Source organism: Delphinapterus leucas, chromosome 12, assembly GCF_059928025.1.
Source record: "Delphinapterus leucas isolate spDelLeu-1000000601 "Yukka" chromosome 12, BTC_Dleu_Yukka2, whole genome shotgun sequence".
NCBI classification, from domain to species: domain Eukaryota; kingdom Metazoa; phylum Chordata; class Mammalia; order Artiodactyla; family Monodontidae; genus Delphinapterus; species Delphinapterus leucas.
This window is the reverse complement of record NC_143140.1, coordinates 91,371,180-91,388,837: the sequence shown is the minus strand read 5'-3', so window position 1 is coordinate 91,388,837 and position 17,658 is coordinate 91,371,180. Positions and strand designations below refer to the sequence as shown.

General features: G+C 40.6%; 1 protein-coding gene across 8 annotated transcripts in view; it reads right to left on the bottom strand.

Annotated features, from left to right (window-relative positions):
- The window catches only part of QKI (QKI, KH domain containing RNA binding), a 139,509-nt gene extending 124,334 nt beyond the window's left edge, over positions 1–15,175 (bottom strand). For 2 of the 8 annotated variants that reach the window (XR_002642884.2, XM_089922240.1), the window contains exon 1: positions 14,936–15,169. Coding sequence is in view for 6 of the 8 variants with exons in the window: in XM_089922240.1 (XP_089778366.1) it covers positions 14,936–15,077 (142 nt within the window). In the remaining 2 variants the exon portion in view is untranslated. Of the gene's footprint in view, positions 1–13,634; positions 13,720–14,935 lie in introns of those variants that run through there. The other 6 variants (XM_022560804.2, XM_022560781.3, XM_022560773.2 and 3 more) reach the window with 6 other exon arrangements.
- Positions 15,176–17,658: the final 2,483 nt, after the last annotated feature.

Below are 17,658 nucleotides of genomic sequence, written 5' to 3'. Positions count from 1 at the left end.
TACATCACTGCATCTCAATGTTTATTAAACACTCTAACAAAGACAAATATTTTTCTTTTCAAAATTTAACAATTCCTCTTCGCCTTACAATTCATCAGTTCCCAAATTTAAAAATTTTACACTTAAACCAGGCATATATTAGAACATCAACATATTTCTATGTGCTTATCTATTTCAAAGCATGTTTCACTCTAACGTTTAAATTGTGAAGATTCTGTTTTTACTTAGAGAATTATACTTTTTAAAATAGCACATCTACATTTTTATTTAAATAACATACACTAATTGAAATAAAATTCACTATTGAAGCCCTTTGCGTCAATTGTTTAAATATAAAGCCAGAAAGGACACTTTTCTTGCTTCCTTCAAGATGGAATTTGAAATAGTCCCAAACTAAAAGAAATTTAACTATCTTTTCAAAGATAGTTTGAACTGACTTGAACCAGCATTCTCATTCAAAATTAAGATTCCCAATTATTATTTAAACCTTCCTCTCTCTAGATCCACAGGTCTTTATAATAATCTCTCTAATATGTCCCATAATATGTCCTCACACCACTAGTTCCAAGAAGGAAAGAAAAAAAGGCATTCCTTTACCAAGCAATTTCAGAAAATTCTCGACTGCAGGTCCTGGATATTTAACGTATCAACACAAAAGAATACGCAGCACTTATTTGACTACAGAACCCTTCTGTTCTCAGACCACTTCAAGAAGCCAGTATCACATGGAATGGGTTTCAAGAACACTTCCCTAAAGCCTCCCTCAAACCACAGTTAAATTAGCAGATCTTCAATCTCTCCCCTCCAACCTAAGAGCACAGTCTTTCAAGCCATTAGAGCAAAAGCAAATGGAGAGGATGATGAAAGGCAAGCATAAGACAAAGACCCATACCACACATACAGAACAAGATATGCCAGCAACTCACCTTTAGTACACAGCTTAGACTCACCATTCCAGAAATCACACTCACTAATCCAGATGCACCTCCTCCCCCATGCACCTAAACCCAACACAATCACCAACAGACAATACAGAAAAAAAATAAAACAAAAGGCATCGTAATAAAGGGCTAAGTAAATCCAAATGTACGAGTAAAACAGAACAGAAAGCCAGCCAAAGTAGGTATGTGTAGATTAGAAGAAGTACTGAAGTGGCAAAATACTGGGGGGGGGGGGGGTAGTAAATAAGTCAAGAAAATCTGAAAATCTGTAGCAAGCATAGCAGTCCATCACATTAATATACACTAAACATAAATATGGAGGCAGATAAATGAAAAAATCAACTAAGAGAAAGATATAAAAGGAAAAACCTTAAATGGGTCTCCCATTATCAAAAGGACAGAATCTAAAATCCAGGCATTTAAGCTTTTCTACAGTAAAGAATTACTTTCTTTCTCCTACGAAATGTTCTCACATTCAAGGATAGCGTTCCCTTTGTCTACAGCACTACTCCCTTACCTTTTCACCACTTCAATCTTATCTTTCAAGAGCCAGGTGAAGTTTTTTACCTCTTTTCCTGAAACATTCCATAATCTCCCTACCCTAAAGTGACCTCTTTAGCAAGTCTTTAGTCCCCTCTAGTTTATATTACTTTTATTTCATGCTATCTACCCTACTCAGGCAACTTGAAGGTATGGAATGAATCTGAAGCCCTGTTGTATTCCTCCTAACATCCCACACATAGTATGCATTCAAATATTTGCAAATAGAATAAAAAATTTCAAATAAATATGTTGTCATTAAAAGCTAATATGTGAAATATGCAACTCTGACATTACTCAAAAATTGCATGTCACATAAGAGCAATCACTTTACTGGAATGCACCATCAAATGCTGATTTCCAATTACCACATTACAGAAATAGGTATTCACAGGGCCCAGTTACAACACTCAGTAACTTAAGGCTTTTTAAACAGTAAGTAATAAACTTCTGAAACCACTAATATTATCACCACACAACTTCCTGAAAGCAAAATGATACGTCCAATAGAAGAGTTAATAAATTTAACAGACCTCTATAAGACGAACTATGTTACCATAAAAATTATATTGTTAAAGGATATAAAATGGCAGGGGAAAATGCTCATGATGTAATTTATTTTAAAAAAACACACTCAGTGATACTATTAAAATAGGATCCCAATGTTGTCATATCCATAAATGGGGGGGGGATAAAAGAATGGAAGGAAATTCACCAAAAATGTTAAGAGTCACTATCACTGATTTATGGGTGATTTTCATTTTTTCATTGATACATTTTAGTTTTTTTCCATGAGATGAAGATTATTTGTTATGATAAGAATACATGTGTCTAATTCCTTATAACAATACATTTTTAATGATTACTAGGAGGAAGATATTTAAGATTCTCATAAACTCTCAAATGACTATAAGAAACTGTCTTAAAAATGTATACACAAAATCTTCCTCTGAAAAATAAAAATTCACATTAAGGTTCAAAGACAGTATGCTATGATAACTCTCTGCCCTCACACCACCACCTTTCCCAGGATTCAGAGACCACAAACCACCCTGTTGTGAAAGGTAAATTTAGAATGTTTGCATCTTCAGGGAATCCCCAGCGGCCCAGTGGTTAGGACCAGGCGCTTTCACTGCAGGGTTCGATCCCTGGTCAGGGAACTAAGATCCTGCAAGCCATGTAGTGTGGCCAAAAAAAAAAAAAAAAAGTCTGCATCTTCAATTCTCTACATTTCAAGAATAACAAAATGGAGACAAAGAACAGTCTGGGGAAAAAGCAAAACACAAGTTATTAACAGTTCTACAAAGGTACCACAGTAGATCTCTTCTTCCCTGGTCCTCTACATATAAACAAAGATAATTATCTATTCTTCTCTCATGTCTGACTTCAACTTCAAGTGATGGAAGGAAAAATGGTATTTTACGATTGACTTGGCAATTTAAAAATACCTCAGTATAGCAACTAGAAAAATATAATTTAAATGCATTAATTATTAACGAAACACATACTTCCACAAATCAAAAAGTTCATAAGAAGGAACTTGAATAAGCAATATTTGTTTAACAACTGCAAGGCATTTTTAAAGCAAAATTATGTAATATTTACCTAACCAAAAAAAAAAAAAAAAAACCTGACAAGGAATGCTATAAACTATAATAAACTGAGATAAGATTACCTTTTTACTGCTGATAATTTTTTATTACTATAGTAAAACTATAATCTCCAAAAGAACTTTATCATGCAATGGTAAACTATGGCACACTTTTTTTTTCTTACTTAGATTAATAAACAGGAATCAATTACCTGGTTAAAGATTTTAGAATTGCAAAGATAGTATACAAACAGAATACCTTTAAACAGGCATAGTCCCCTTCCAAAACAAACAAAAACTCTTCAAACAACGAAGCTGTAAAGGTAAAAACTGTATTTCAGAAAATTGCTGTAATCAATCCAATGTCCTACACCAGTCATATTTTATATATTTTCTATAGCTAACACACGGTCTCTTAAAAAGACAAATTCTTTAAAGAAATACCACAACTGATTTACATACCACCTCAAATATTAAAGTCAATAACCAATATTTGTTACATTCCTCAGCAACTCTTCTCTTACAATTTAAAGGAGAAAAATTTCCTATTCTGGCAAGAGGGTTATTTCTCAACACATTTTAATCACTAAACACTGTCTTTTGTGTACTAGTATCTCCATCTGCTGGAACATAACTTCCTTACTACCAAAAGTTCTTAAGGACAAAAACTTTACAGTAGAGATTTTGGAACTACTTAGAAATAAAATTTTAATACTTAAGTTCTACCTAGGGATTTTTCTCTAACTCACAGGAACTTTAAAGCCTAAAGAGCTATCCTTATCCTTTTACTGATATTATTCAGAAGAATTTACTAAATTAAAACACTTCGCCTGCTATGTTCTCTTCTCTTCCTGCCCTTCAGGCTTAAGATACAAATCACTAGCCTGAACAGCACAACCTTCTCCTTTTAAGTTAACTATCTCTCTGGATCTTACCTCCATAAATATACATACTCACTAACCCCTGATTATAAAATATATTCTCCTCTAATTTCTGCTAGACATGAGGTAAAAGCTAATAGAAACAGTCAGTATAACAACAAAAGAACTTAGCTAATAAATGACATCATCAAAAGGTCAAAAACAAGATTTGGTAGGAAAAAGAAAAACCCTATAGATAGAATAAAGCCAAAGAAAGAAGGAAGAAAATCACAATCAGAAGAACAAGAGGTTACTGGTTCTACCTATCATCTGTAACGTGTCTAAAATGTATAAAAAACATTTAAACATGTTCAGTAGTTTTACTATTATTAGTAATATTATTTTGAAAGTATGTTCTCCACATTGTAGGATAAAGTAAATAAGTAATTCTGTCATTGTCAGAAACCATGATATTTTGGTGTTGGCAGAAAAAGAAAGATATGATTATAAAAGTAAATATAATGTTAAAATAGAATTGAAAATACAAACATGAATTCATTAATTTAAAAACGATACTGTCTAGCTCAGAAAATGGCCAATGGCCTGGAAGTAACCTCACCCTGACAGCAATCAACATGTTTAATGCCTAAATTCACATCTCTAATACCACTTCCATTAAAAAGGACCTTGGAGAAAGGGTTAATGCTAGCTGTGGGGCAGGTGAGCTTGGGGCATCAAACTGTCCCAAAAAGCAAGGAAGATTTCAAAAGACACAAGAGCCAGTTAGATTATCACAGGCCAAAATTGTGAAAACCTGAATATCAAAAAGAATATTAATTGCAGTGAGTCTATGAAGATCCATGAGCCCATAATGATTATCATGAAACACAGAAAAAATTCATTAGTCACCATTTGAGCCAGCTAGGAAACCAACACTTTACTTTGACAACCAACCAATAATTAATAAGAATAATCACCAATCTGACTTTTCCATTAGGAACTTATTTTATAATAGTCATATTCCCTGCTGATGAAAGAAAGCTTTACCTTTTAAAGAACACCTAACTTTAGAGTGGAAGGATCAGTCTATCTCCACTCTAACCCAGATTATCAATTTTAGGTTCACTAACAGTAGAACCAGAACTGTGCCCCCAGAGCAAGGCAACATTAAATACACAGTATCCCCTATGACATTATACTGGAACCTGTCCAATTCTTTAGATCTAACTGCCAAAGTAATAGATACAGATGACATAAAGGAACAAGCCCAGTGACAAGAAAGTTACATTAATGTCATAAAAAAAAAAAAGGGATGGTTCTAGATTTAAAAGACTTCAAGTCCTAACAACCAGATTCAATGAATGGTCCTGAGTCAAGATTCTGATTTGCACAAGCCAGTTCGGTCACAAGAATATTTGGGGGACAACTACAGAGATCTGAATGTTGACTGATTATTATATTAGTTGTAGGATTAATCCATTTTGTTCAGTGTGAAGTCACTATGTAGAATACTGCTAGTTTTTAAAGAGATACCTAGGGCCTTATGGGTAAAGAAAAAATAATTTGTATGCATGTTTATTTTTAGATAAACACCATTTTTTTAAAAAAACTCTAGATTTTAAATCTAAAATGCAGAAAGATCAAAATATATTTTTGTTAAATATTTCAAGAAAATATAACAATTTCTTAAAATTCCCTAATCTCTCAACTCTCCACATTATATCCAAATTCTACTTCCTTAAATCCATATATTCTATACACTCTTCTTAGTTTACCCCCAAAGATTTCATTATGGCAACCTGATATAACCCAAGCCATCGATGGTTCCTTACAAAACAAGCTGAACTATTCACCCTGGCATTCAAGGCCCATCACAATATAGCCCTGAATTAGTCTTCTGGCTCTGCTCTTCTAATTCTCACTAGTTCTCTATATGCATTTGCCATTCCAAGTAACTTCATCTAAACACACTTTGTGAAAGTCTTTCAATCTCCCATCACTACTGTTCTGACACCACTGCACTTTTCTCTTCTGCTGGAACATCCTTCACCCCCCCATTCACCTCATTAAATACCGATTAATAATACCATTCACCTATGAATACCAACCCAGGTTCCACTTCTCAAAACAACCTTACTAGATATACTTCAGCTCAAAGTGACTTCTGAACTTTCAGAATGTTACTACTGAATGATTCTCCTGCACACAAAAATTAGGTGATGCGCATGTGGATAAATTACCTTTCTCCGTTTTTCTCTTCTTCTCTCATACTCTACAAACTGCTTTGCTTATCTGCTTGTCCATCCTATCAAAAACAACCTTAAAATGTTGACAGAAGTTAGATGATGCAGCCTTACAGTCTACGAAGCTCTTTTGCATATAATATTCTCCAGCCTCTGAGTATTTTGATTTAAAGTTTGGCAGGGCAGTTGATAACTCAATTTACAGATGAAGAAGCTGAGGTTCAGAAAGGTTACCTATATGTCCAAGACCACTAAACTAATCAGTTAACTGCAAGTCATGATTAAATCCCAGGTCTATTTGTCAATGAACTGTTACTACTTTGCAACACAGTCTCATTAGCATATGGACAGAAACTGGAATTAATTTTCATCTTTATGCTGGCTCACTTGTGTACACATGCACACACACGCAGAGTCAACACTTGAATACGTCATAACAATGGAAGCATCACTGCAACAGTGGTGACAGCAGCAACACTAATAAAGAATTAGGGGCAGTTAATTTCAGAGTAATTTATATTTGGCCTTGGTTTGAAATTTTTTATTTCTTCTAATCAATTCTATCAGAATGATACAATTACTGTAACCCAGCAAACAAGTTAACTGTGGTTTATACTTAATTCTTTTGCACAAACTTGAAAGAAACAGTGGATGCTCCAGATGTGGGCATCGGGAATGGGATGTAGGAGCTACCCAGTGCAGCATTATTTCCATTCGATTCATCATCACCCACCTCTTGGCTGGCTTTATTTAGTTGCCTACCTATGCTTTTAACCACCCTATGCTAATCTAAAACTGATACAAGTGTATACATTCCTGACTCGAATCACCTAGCAATATTAAAACTCTAAATAAAACCTTCCAGTCAGAAATGTTTTTTCGAGTAGTTATTAAAAATAGTAATAAAAAGAACACCAACAATATTAAATATTCACTAGATTTATTTGTACCATGTTATTTTAAGAGCTAAAGCTCTGTCTTTGGTAACTAAGAAGTTTAAGTGAATGAGCTGAAAGTCTCTTAAAACGCCTTTACTTTCTTATTTTTAGCCCTTTAACTATCATAAAGACTTACCAGTAAAAAATGTGTGTGTATATATATATTTATATTAGCTCCGAAAATTTGACCAGCATTTTGCTCAACTCCAACATATCACAGAATTAGCAAAACCCCCAATTTGCTTTTTTTCCCCTTCATGTTCACAACCTGAGGCAACAGCAGCAGTTTTCTAGTACTTGGCTGCGTTTTTCTTCTCTAGTACCGCTCAGGGAGTGGCACATTTACCAAACAGATCACCTTGCTTTGTGATCTGGACAAGTCACAACCTCTCCATACCTCGGTCTCTGCACCTATGAAATGAAGACCTCATTCCCCCAAACTCTCAGGTCCCTGGTAGCTCTGAAATTCCATGAACTTCTGGTATTACTTTAATATGCCTTATACTCAACTGCATCTAAGAAGAAATGTTTTGTATTTCTTCTAGTTCTTTTCACATACACACCTCTTCAAACACTCTTTGTAAAAGAATTTTGAGACCCTGTAAAATAGTATGACACTGAAGTAACGAAAACAAGGTTCCAAATAAAATCTGCCTAAAAGTTTGCTTTTTACCAGTGCTTTCCTTTCTCTTTAATGTAATAAATATATGTATGTTATACATTTTTAATTTCTCCTATATAGTTTAAACTATTAAATGAGCTTAAAAGCCACGGGTTCCTCCAATAATCTGCAACTGACCAGGTGATCATGCCCAACCTTTACAACTCATCCTGCACAAAAGCCAAAAGCCAGGGGTTTATTTAAGACCCACTCCATTTTCCACTGTTGATATATAATCATTTCAATCCTGAGGCCAGGCAGATGTTACTTTAAAAACCTTCCTTGCTCTGAACTTCACCATCCCTAGCACCCAACCCCCAAGGATTTCAAGGCCAGCTCACATTCACTGCATGGCTCCCTTTATACACATGCATGCTTGCACACCTGTGATCACACACACTCTTTCCTTATTACCATGGCCATACAGCATAGGACCACTTCATGGGTTTAATGGCATTTTGATGTTTTTCTGAGACTTCAACACCCTTGAAAAGCATCCAAATTGACAAATTCTGTTTTACAGGTAATGTGATAGAAATGTTACAGTAAACTGATTCACCAGCCTCAAAATTTAGTATAATAAAATATGTAGGTTAGAATCAATACATAAAGCAACATTATGAACATAAACACAATTTTGTTTATTTTATTAGACTTGATAGGATTGCTGGGTTTTCAAACTAAGAGTTTCTGCTTTAGAAAACTGAGGAAATGTTGAATACATTAAATACAGTCACTGCCTCGTTAATTACAAGAATTCTGGATAAATCACTTAACTTCGACAAGCTATATATTTGTTAAAAACTCTTGACAGATTTATTTTAAAACACGGTTAAGGCTGTTAGGGCTAAAACAGAAAAGTAAATTTTTAAGAGGGTTAAATTTCAGTTAACTGAAAATGTCAATTTATCAGTCTTCTAAGTAACGGCACAGTTTCAAATTAGCTTTAAGAAACACCTGTGTTTAAAAATTGCTATTTGTGTTAAATTACTGTAACAGCCACCTATGTTTATACTCAGCTTTCCTCTAAATGAAACAATTCAAACAGTCCTTATTTATCCTGAGCACATCAAAGCAGCACTTAGGGACAAGGAATCTTTCATATTTATTGTGCTTTTCACAGAGTACGTATCCATTGAATGTTGACTTTTATAGGTAATTGACTAGGGGAAGGTTCACCTATATAATTCCATAAATGCCAAAACTTTCAAGAGCTGAGACGAGCACTGATATACTTATGGACTGATATACTTTGTATAAGGACTGGCTAGAAACTACTGCATAAGTAAAGCAATTTTATCTTTCTAATTCTCAGTCATATCGATGGTAGTCAAGTAAAATTAAGATTAGGCTCCTTGAGGGAAAGTACTGCAAAAAATATTGTAAGATTTCTAAAAAATACCACCTTTAAGAAAAAAATACACGTACCTTTTTTCTAATTGCCAAAACTATCTGCTTAACCCCACGTTTTAGAGAAATTAGAAATGAGAACAGGATTTAAAGTGTGAACCTATTTATTAATTCAACAAACATCTGAGATCATACATGTGCCAGGCTATAAGGTGGCCACCTTCAATGAACTAATTCTAACAGGGAAGACAGACACAAAAAGAGATAATAATATTACAATGTTAAGTATGATGGTAACTACATAAAAAGTAGTACCTAACACAGGCCGGGGCTATATTTATAGTCAAATTTCGTAACACAATCACACTAACAAAACAAACTGTACTCACTATGAAAAGTTTAATGCTATTTTTGCTTTCTGTTAAATGAAAATAAAGCTGTAAAAATCTTACTTGGATATCAAACAATCTAGCTATTTTGAGTTCTAAAACTGAAATGCTAATTCAAAAAAAAGGGATATAAGCATTTCCTAAAAGTTCTCATTAAGGAAAAAAAATACATTATTGCACTTAAAATTCACACTGAACTGTCTTAATGTCAAAAAAGGAGGGGCCGGAGAAAATGACTAAGTCCTGTCAATCATGTAAATAAAAAATTGGTACCTAATTCTAATTATGACTTCTTGGCATGGGCCCATGCACTATCCCCTTCCCTTGACCCTAAAATAGATCCTTGCATATCTTCACAACAGCTGACATATAAGTAACAGAAAATCACTCAGTAGGCTCCTTAATCAAAAAATAAATTCTAACAATGGCATAGCACTTCCAACATCTCCAACTGAATAAAGCAAGTCTTATTTATAACTGCACCACTATAAGTCAAACAGTGTATTAACAGCACTGAATTCTCAAGTAAATTTAAACGTAGTTCCAGTCAGATTATAAAAAGCTGCCCTTATAATCACACTGGTGTAATTCTCTTAATACCAAGAGTCAAAAAACAAATTAAAAACCTTACACTGGCCTCAAAAAACGAGCATCTGAATCATGCTCAGGAAAGGCAAGGAGGGGTCCACTTCATGTCTTTTGTTGCAGGAATCTATTTCTCTTAAGAAGTAAACCAAAAGCCATTTGTTCTTATGGAAAACTGATGCACTTCAATCAGCTTCAGGACTGTGACTACTAGGGGGATAATCACAGAAATAAGATACGTACAAAGCATTGAAAAGGCAAAATTAACTTGTTTTCACTTGATTTTCTCAAAGCCATTTAAGAAAAGGTGCTCATACCAAGCACAGTAGCAAATGTGATTAGCAGAGACCTATTTCCATTAAATCAATTACGTTATATCCTTGGTAGATTTACTACAAAGCATGTAAACTAGATAAAGTTAAGAAAGAGAAGTCACCTGCGTCATAGTATGTACATGCGTTTTGAATACACAGCCGGCCCACAGGAGTAGAGTTTCGAAAATTCAGAATAAATGTTGAATAAATGACCCGTGATACAAATTCTCATTTCCATTATTACCTTACTATAGCTGCTGACACCTCCTGGGTGAGGAGCAAAAAGGAAAATGTAAAGAACTGATTATAAATACTGGCTTCCTTCTTATCACTAATAAGTCAAAGGACTGTGTGTACAAAAACACAACCTTTGCTCATAAACAACAGATTAATTACTTCAACTTAAATAAAATCTGTTTGTCACAGATATTGGTTACTGTCAACAAGGCTTCTTTTGGGGGGGGACCCAAAACTATAGTAAACTTATACAGCAAAATTCCTCTCAATACCAAGAAATAACCATATAATTTTTAAACTGATCAAGATTTCTAAAGAAAAGAAAGAAAAGAAAGAAAATTGAAGTGCAGGAAAACTGAGAATGATACATTCAATAATGAATGCATAACAAATGGAAATTAACATGGAAAAATGTTCACTAGTAAAGCAAATTTTAATTTAAAATACTTTTTGCCCTCATTTTCAAGGGAGAGGGAACAGGGAGAGAAAATAAATTGAGGTCAAAATGAAAACTTACATCCTCCCTCACTCCAAAAAAGACCATGAAAAAGTGAATTTTTCAAATCAGTAATGCAGACTCTAATCTAACACGTTTGCTCACTTTTTCTGAGCCACACACTGATTTTTCAGTTATTCACAATAAAAAGATTTAGGCTAGCCTTCCTCATAAACCACACTATATATTCGTTAATTTTCGTATCTGCCTAAGACTGAAAAATCAGAATCTAATTTTAATATCCCTAGATCTCCATTTCCCCCTATTTGGGATTTTTAAGTCAAACTGATTTTATTTTTACTTTTACACCGTCTCAATTCTAAACTGCAATACTTTATTAAAACAATTTGCATTCAAATACTGTTCCTGTGTTCCTGCTTAAGTTTCATTTTCACGACAAAGAAAGGTTTCCAAAAAAAAAAAAAAACCCTAGTAATAGCTATTCTTTCCCAAGGATGGATGGTCCCAGGGTTCAGTGGAAAACTTCTCTTTAAAGACAGAGCAGTTTAACACTTTTAAACCTTGGTTTTATCTGTAATCGTCTCTATTGTCAACGAAGGATTAAGTATCGGAATTATCAACTGAAGTTATGTCATTCATATGACTGGCCCAACCTAGAATGCATTCACAACCTAAAAAATCAACCAGGTTGACGATACTTGGGAGAAAAGCTGACAACCCCTCCCCCACCCCGCAAAAAAAACAGAAAACAAAAAAAGATTGTTCACAGTCCATACGTAAAATATAGGCTAAAGGTTAACTTGGCATAAAATTAAAATGTTCAGTCTAGAGCATTCAAGTTTTAATCAACCAAAAAAATCCAGAGCACAGAAATCCCAAATGTGTAACCAGCCAAATAAAAACTCTCAAACTTACAAGGAAATTTTTCAAAAGCTTACTTTTGAAAAATATTTCAAAATTGCTACTCATTCAAAACTTCTAATTATCAGAAGACGCATCTACTGTAACCAAGTACAGTATCTTAACTCGATTAAACTAATCACTAAAGTAAAATTTACAGTTTTAACTAAATTTAAAAACAATTTTTCAGCCAATCATATGGACAAAGGAAATTAGAATTCCTAACCACAAACAGAAGTCATGATTAATTTATTTGGGACAATGACAGGCCACAAAGAGGTAAAGCACAACTTGCCAAATTTCAGAATTAAGTCACCCAGCATGGATAAAACGTGATGCACTTCAGAAACCACTATTTTTCTTAAGTCAAAATACGTTTATAATAAGGCTAACAATTACAGGAAGCAGCTTATTCCACACTAAGGAATAACCCCTTTTCCTGTGTGTTTGTACTGGTCTGATAAAAAACAATCAAACTTCCTAGTCATTATGCTGCCCCTTTTTAAACATCCTAGCTATTATACAGAAGCAATCTTTACGCTGGGGAGTTGAAAAGGCTAAAACTCAAGACAGAACTGAGACAAGAGATGGAGTAAACCATAATGAAAGGGAAAAAATATGTTATTTAGAATATATCATCCTCAACCAGTGGTCTCCAACATTTAAAACTCAAATGGTTACTATTTCCAGGCGAAGAGAAACGAACAAATCTTTGTTAGAAATAATGACATAACTGGAATTCTAAATTCAGAAGATTAAAAATTACCAAAGGTTAGACACTTTTTAACAGAACCAACTCCAAATTATCATTGAGAGATTTCAGACCAACATAAAAGTACAAATGAGAACCCTTTCAGAACTAATCAGAGAAACTCAAATTATTTACTTCAAATAGTGCAAATGAGAAAATATTTCCAAACTTTTTAATAATCTCCTATGCTGTTTGATTGAATTCAACATTTTAATTCAAAGAATGCAATTTAACTTTAACCCTAATATCGTCAAAACCTGTTTTCATTTTAATGGTTATAAAGGATTCCTTCTGTACAACTGTGCTTAAAGAAAAAACAAAAATTTTTGCTAATACTACCAAAACTTTAACTGCACCAAAATATGCCAAGAAGAAAATATAGCGTATTACTTCTGCAATGTAATAAAATTGTTCCAATAATTTGAAAGGAAGTGTTTTCAAAGTTTTCAAATACATATATGGACACAAAACGACAAATGAAATGACCTATGATTTAAGTTTCAACTAAATTTAATATAGGTCAGGTAATTGAGTATGCTACATATTTTGCTCCAAACATTTCTCATGTTTAAAAAAATAACTGGCGCCCCTTAGCGCCCACATTTGGAAATACTCAATTTAAGAGTTCCAGCAATTTTTTTTTTTTTTTTGACATTCCAGAAAGTTTTCTGCCTCCACAATCTTTCAAATGCCAACACAAATAGGAAAAGCAGAACCCCTTAAAGGGACAGCTCAGATTTTCTCCGGAACAATTTCGTGTTAGCAGATTTGCTGTTTCAACTACGGAAAAAGTCAATTTCAATATGGGCTACTGCTGTATGTTCTAACATATGTAGGCAAAAAAACAAGTACGCAGTAATAGCGAACAGTTTTGTACTTTTAAAGTTGTTTCTATGACTTTCTTGACAACAAAAGCTTCTGGGATTCTTCTTGAACCACCTTTTAACACGGAGACGTTTCCGGTCTTTTGTTCTTTCCTGACATTCCAACTCTAACCTTCAGATTCCTTTCCCCCAGCTCTATTGTAAAAACTCTCAAAATTCTTGCGAAAAAATCTAAAATCCCCTGCTCATCGCTATAAAGGACAGTTTTCCGTTTTCTTTAAGCAGTCCTCCGGTGATGCTTCTAAAGAGAAGAAACTCCTCGCTACTTGATTTTCAAAATAAACATTTTTGTTGGTCATGTTTTTGCCTAGGCGTCCCCAGAAATGCACAGCCACCGGACGCGAATCGTCCCGGTCACTGCTTAAGACCTTGTTAAAGTAATCCCAGAGTTGGCCAAAATTAATCTTCTCGTCATTCTTCGCTCGCCACAGCTCTCCGCCAACAAAGCTTTGCTGCGAACTTCTACTCGTTTTTATCTTGGCCCTTTCAAACGTCTTGGCTTCCCGTCCTAGCAGCCGAGGCGGCGGCGCCCTCGGGAGAAGGCTCTCCGCCGAAGTTCTTTCGGACGCGGGATTACGTTTACATGTGTCCTCGCGGTATTTCGCGTTCACACCCCCACCCCCAAAAGTGAAGTTCAACTCCCGAACACTTCTCGCTTCCCCAAACAAAAGGATAAAAAGTGCTTTCCGCTGTCATTTTGTCCTCGCCTTCGGCTGCATCAGCAGTACTTTCGGTCTGCTCTGGAATTCCTTTAAATTAACCAGCCCCACGCTACTCCCCTCGAGTACTCCAAGCTACACAAACTTCAAAAAAACCCACAAGCCACACCGGACTTCCCACTCCGGGAGCCGCCGGCGACCTCTGGGAGGGCCCCCTCAGGGAGCGACCCCGAGGCCGGTGTCCTTCAGGCGCCCCCGGGGCGCGGGGCGGGCGAGGCCGGGCTGCTCCCCGGGAGGCCCGCGCAGCTCGGGGCCGTCACGGTGCTAGAGGCCGGGCCGGGAGCCGGGGGCCCTGCAGCCTCCCCCAGCGCACCCGCTTGGGCGCCGGCGGTGAGGGGTCCCGGAGCCGGGGCCCCGCGTCCGGGGGGGCGTCCCGCCGGCGGGGCCCGCCCGCCGCACCCCGCGAGTCCAGCTCGGCGCCGCCTCCTCGCGCCCCGCCCGGGCCTCGCCGTCCCCAGGCGCACGGTCCCCACCGGCCACCTTCCCGCCCTCCCCATACTCCGGCGGGCGTCGGGTCCCGGGAAGAGGGGCCGCCGCCCCGGCGCGGGCCGCGAGGGGCCGGCGAGGCGACTCACCTTCGTCCAGCAGCCGCTCGAGGTGGTTGAAGATCCCGCAGAAGTTGGGCAGACTGCTCATGAGCTTCTTGTCGTTCATCAGCTGCATCAAGTAATCTGGGGTGGGCTTCGGCTTCTCCTTCGTTTCCATTTCCCCGACCATATTCCAGGCTCCTCAGCTCACTCCGCCCGCCGCCGCCGCCGCCGCCGCCGCCGCCGCCGAGAGGAGGGAGGGGCGGGGAGCCCCGGCAGCCGGCCGCTCCGGACTCGGCGTCCCGCTCCGCTCCGCTCCCGCGCCGGGGCGGCCGGACCGCGCGCTCACCGCGCTCTCCCCGCCCCCGCAGGCACTTTCCGCCCGCGGCCCGACGCGCTCCCGGCCCGCCGCCGCTCCTCGGCCGCCGGCTCGGCGCGTCGCTCACGAGGCCGGCGGGCGGGAGGCGGGTCTCCGCGGGCCGAGTGCGGGCGCGGGCCGCTCGGCGCCGGACGAAGAGGAGCCGGGCCGCCGCCTCTCGCTCGGCTGGTCGCGCCCGTTCAGCCGCCGCCTCTGCCGCGGGCTCGGGGTCTCTCTGGGCTGGTCTTCGCCGCGGCCGCCTCTGCCGCTGCCGCCGCGCTCTGACTCTGCTCCTCCTCTTCCTCCTCCTCCTCCTCGCCGCCTCCTCCTCCTCCTCACTCACTTGGCGGCGGAGTTCGCCTCAGTTCAGGCGGCGCTGCCAACGGCGGCGGCGGCGGCGGCGCGGGGGGAGGGGCGGCGACGCGGGGAGGGCCGGGGGCGGGGGGCGGGCGGCAGGCGGGGCCAAGCAGGGCGGCCGTTAGCTGGGCCCGGCCGGCGCGCTCCTCCCCCTCCCGCCGCCGCCGCCGCCGCCGCCGCCGCCGCCGCCGCCCCCCACAGCCCCCCGGCCCAGGCGCCGCCGCCGCCGCCGCCGCGCCGTCTCCCTCCGGCGGGGTGGGCGGCCTGAAGGGTCGGCGGCGGACGGCGTGACGGAGGCGGCGCACGAGGAGCCCGGCCTGGGCGCCGGCCGGGGTCGCCGCCCCGGGCGAGCGAGAGCGGAGGGAGGGGCCGGTGCTGGGCCGAAAGACGAGGGAGGGGGCTGGGTGGCTGTGCATTCCACTGGGGCGGGGGCGCGGGGGGCGCCGCCTCTCGCTCCCCGCCGCCGGGCCGGCTCATGTGGCGGGCGCGGTCTGGCTGTAGTGTTACGGGAGAGGGATTCCCAGCGGGACGAGCTACTGCGCGCCACGGCTGCGCTCGCCGCCGCACAGCCCTATCCTCACCCCCGTTACTATAGTTCTTTAAAAGCCTCTCCACCACCCTCCCCGCCGCCCCCACCCAAACAAATTTTTTTATCGTCCTGTTGCTTCACGGGGGACTTTCGGGCTGGGCGTCACGTGGCCCGACACGTAGCCGTAATGCCTGAGAGCGCGTGCGTGCGTGGGGCCGGAGGCCACGCCCCTTCCGAGGGTCGCTCCGCCCCCGCCGGGGCCCCGGGAGCAGAGGGGGAGGTGCGGGGCCTGCGCGCGCCTGCGTGGGGCGGGGCCGGGGAGGGGGCGCGGCCCCGGGCGGGGGACGGGGAGGGGCGTTCCGAGCGCAGGGGTCCTGGTGCGGGGACCCCCGCGCGAGGTGGCCGGGCCGTCGAACCCCGGGGGGCGGGAAGTAGCGGGGTCTTGGCTCTCGGCCCTGCGCTGTAACGTGTCTTTGGCCCTGGGTCCTCCTGCGCAGGACGTGTTCACGATGGGCTCCGACTGCTGCTGTGTCGTTGGTGGGCCCGCACGACGACCCCCGCTGTCCCAGCGGTCTCCTCCTGCTTCGAGAGCCACGCGGCGGGAAGGAACCGGAGGAGCAGCGGGTTCGCGTGGGCGCCCCTTGCCGCCCCGACTGCGTGGCTGTGGCGGTGGCCGTGCGTCGTGGGTCCGGGCTGGGGGCCGCGCTCCGGGCCCGGGTCCGCTCCGTTGCGGCATCCAGCTCTTCCAGGCTGCGGTGAAGAGTGAGCACCGGCGGTACCAAGTCGGGAGCGGAACGTGCAAGCTGTTTGTGATGTAGCGCTTCGTGACGGCATCAGTATCCAGTAACAAAATGAAGCCGCGATAAAGAAACGAAACACCGAGCATGCACCTAGTTGGAAAAGCGAAAGTCAACACTCATATTTGCAAACTTGCAGAAGTAATCATACCTTGGGCACGAGGTTTTTCATGCAATACAATCGATTTCAAACATTTAGGTTTGCTTGGGGAAATTTTCTGAACTGCAACAATGCAGTTGCAGTTCAGAAAATTTGGGTTATGTAATGTCAACCACCAAGTCTGTATCTGCATTTTATTGCAAGCCCTTTATGACATGTTCAATTAATGTAGACAAAATTATTTAACATCAAACTGACCCTTGTAAGCGTGACACGTGGCTGAAATATCTATTTCATGTCTATAATCATGTCAACTGTGTTTTAACTTAAGTGAGAACTTAGTGGTTTTTTTGCGGGGGGCGGAAATTTTGCTTCAAACAAATTCTGAAGAACACTTCTAAGTTTGAGTTGTATTGAAACTACGAAATGAATTTCAAACAAAAACTCTGGCAAGTAACTACTGGCCTGTCCGTTTAAAAGGCAGAAAGTGAGTTTGCTTTTAAAATTAAGCTGCTTTGATAGAGGAAATGGAATTGCTTTGTTAGACAAAGTTAAAAACATTTAACTCAAATATTTTAAGTTCACCAACATCCATCACTGTTAGCAGAGGTATAGAGTATTCACCTAATT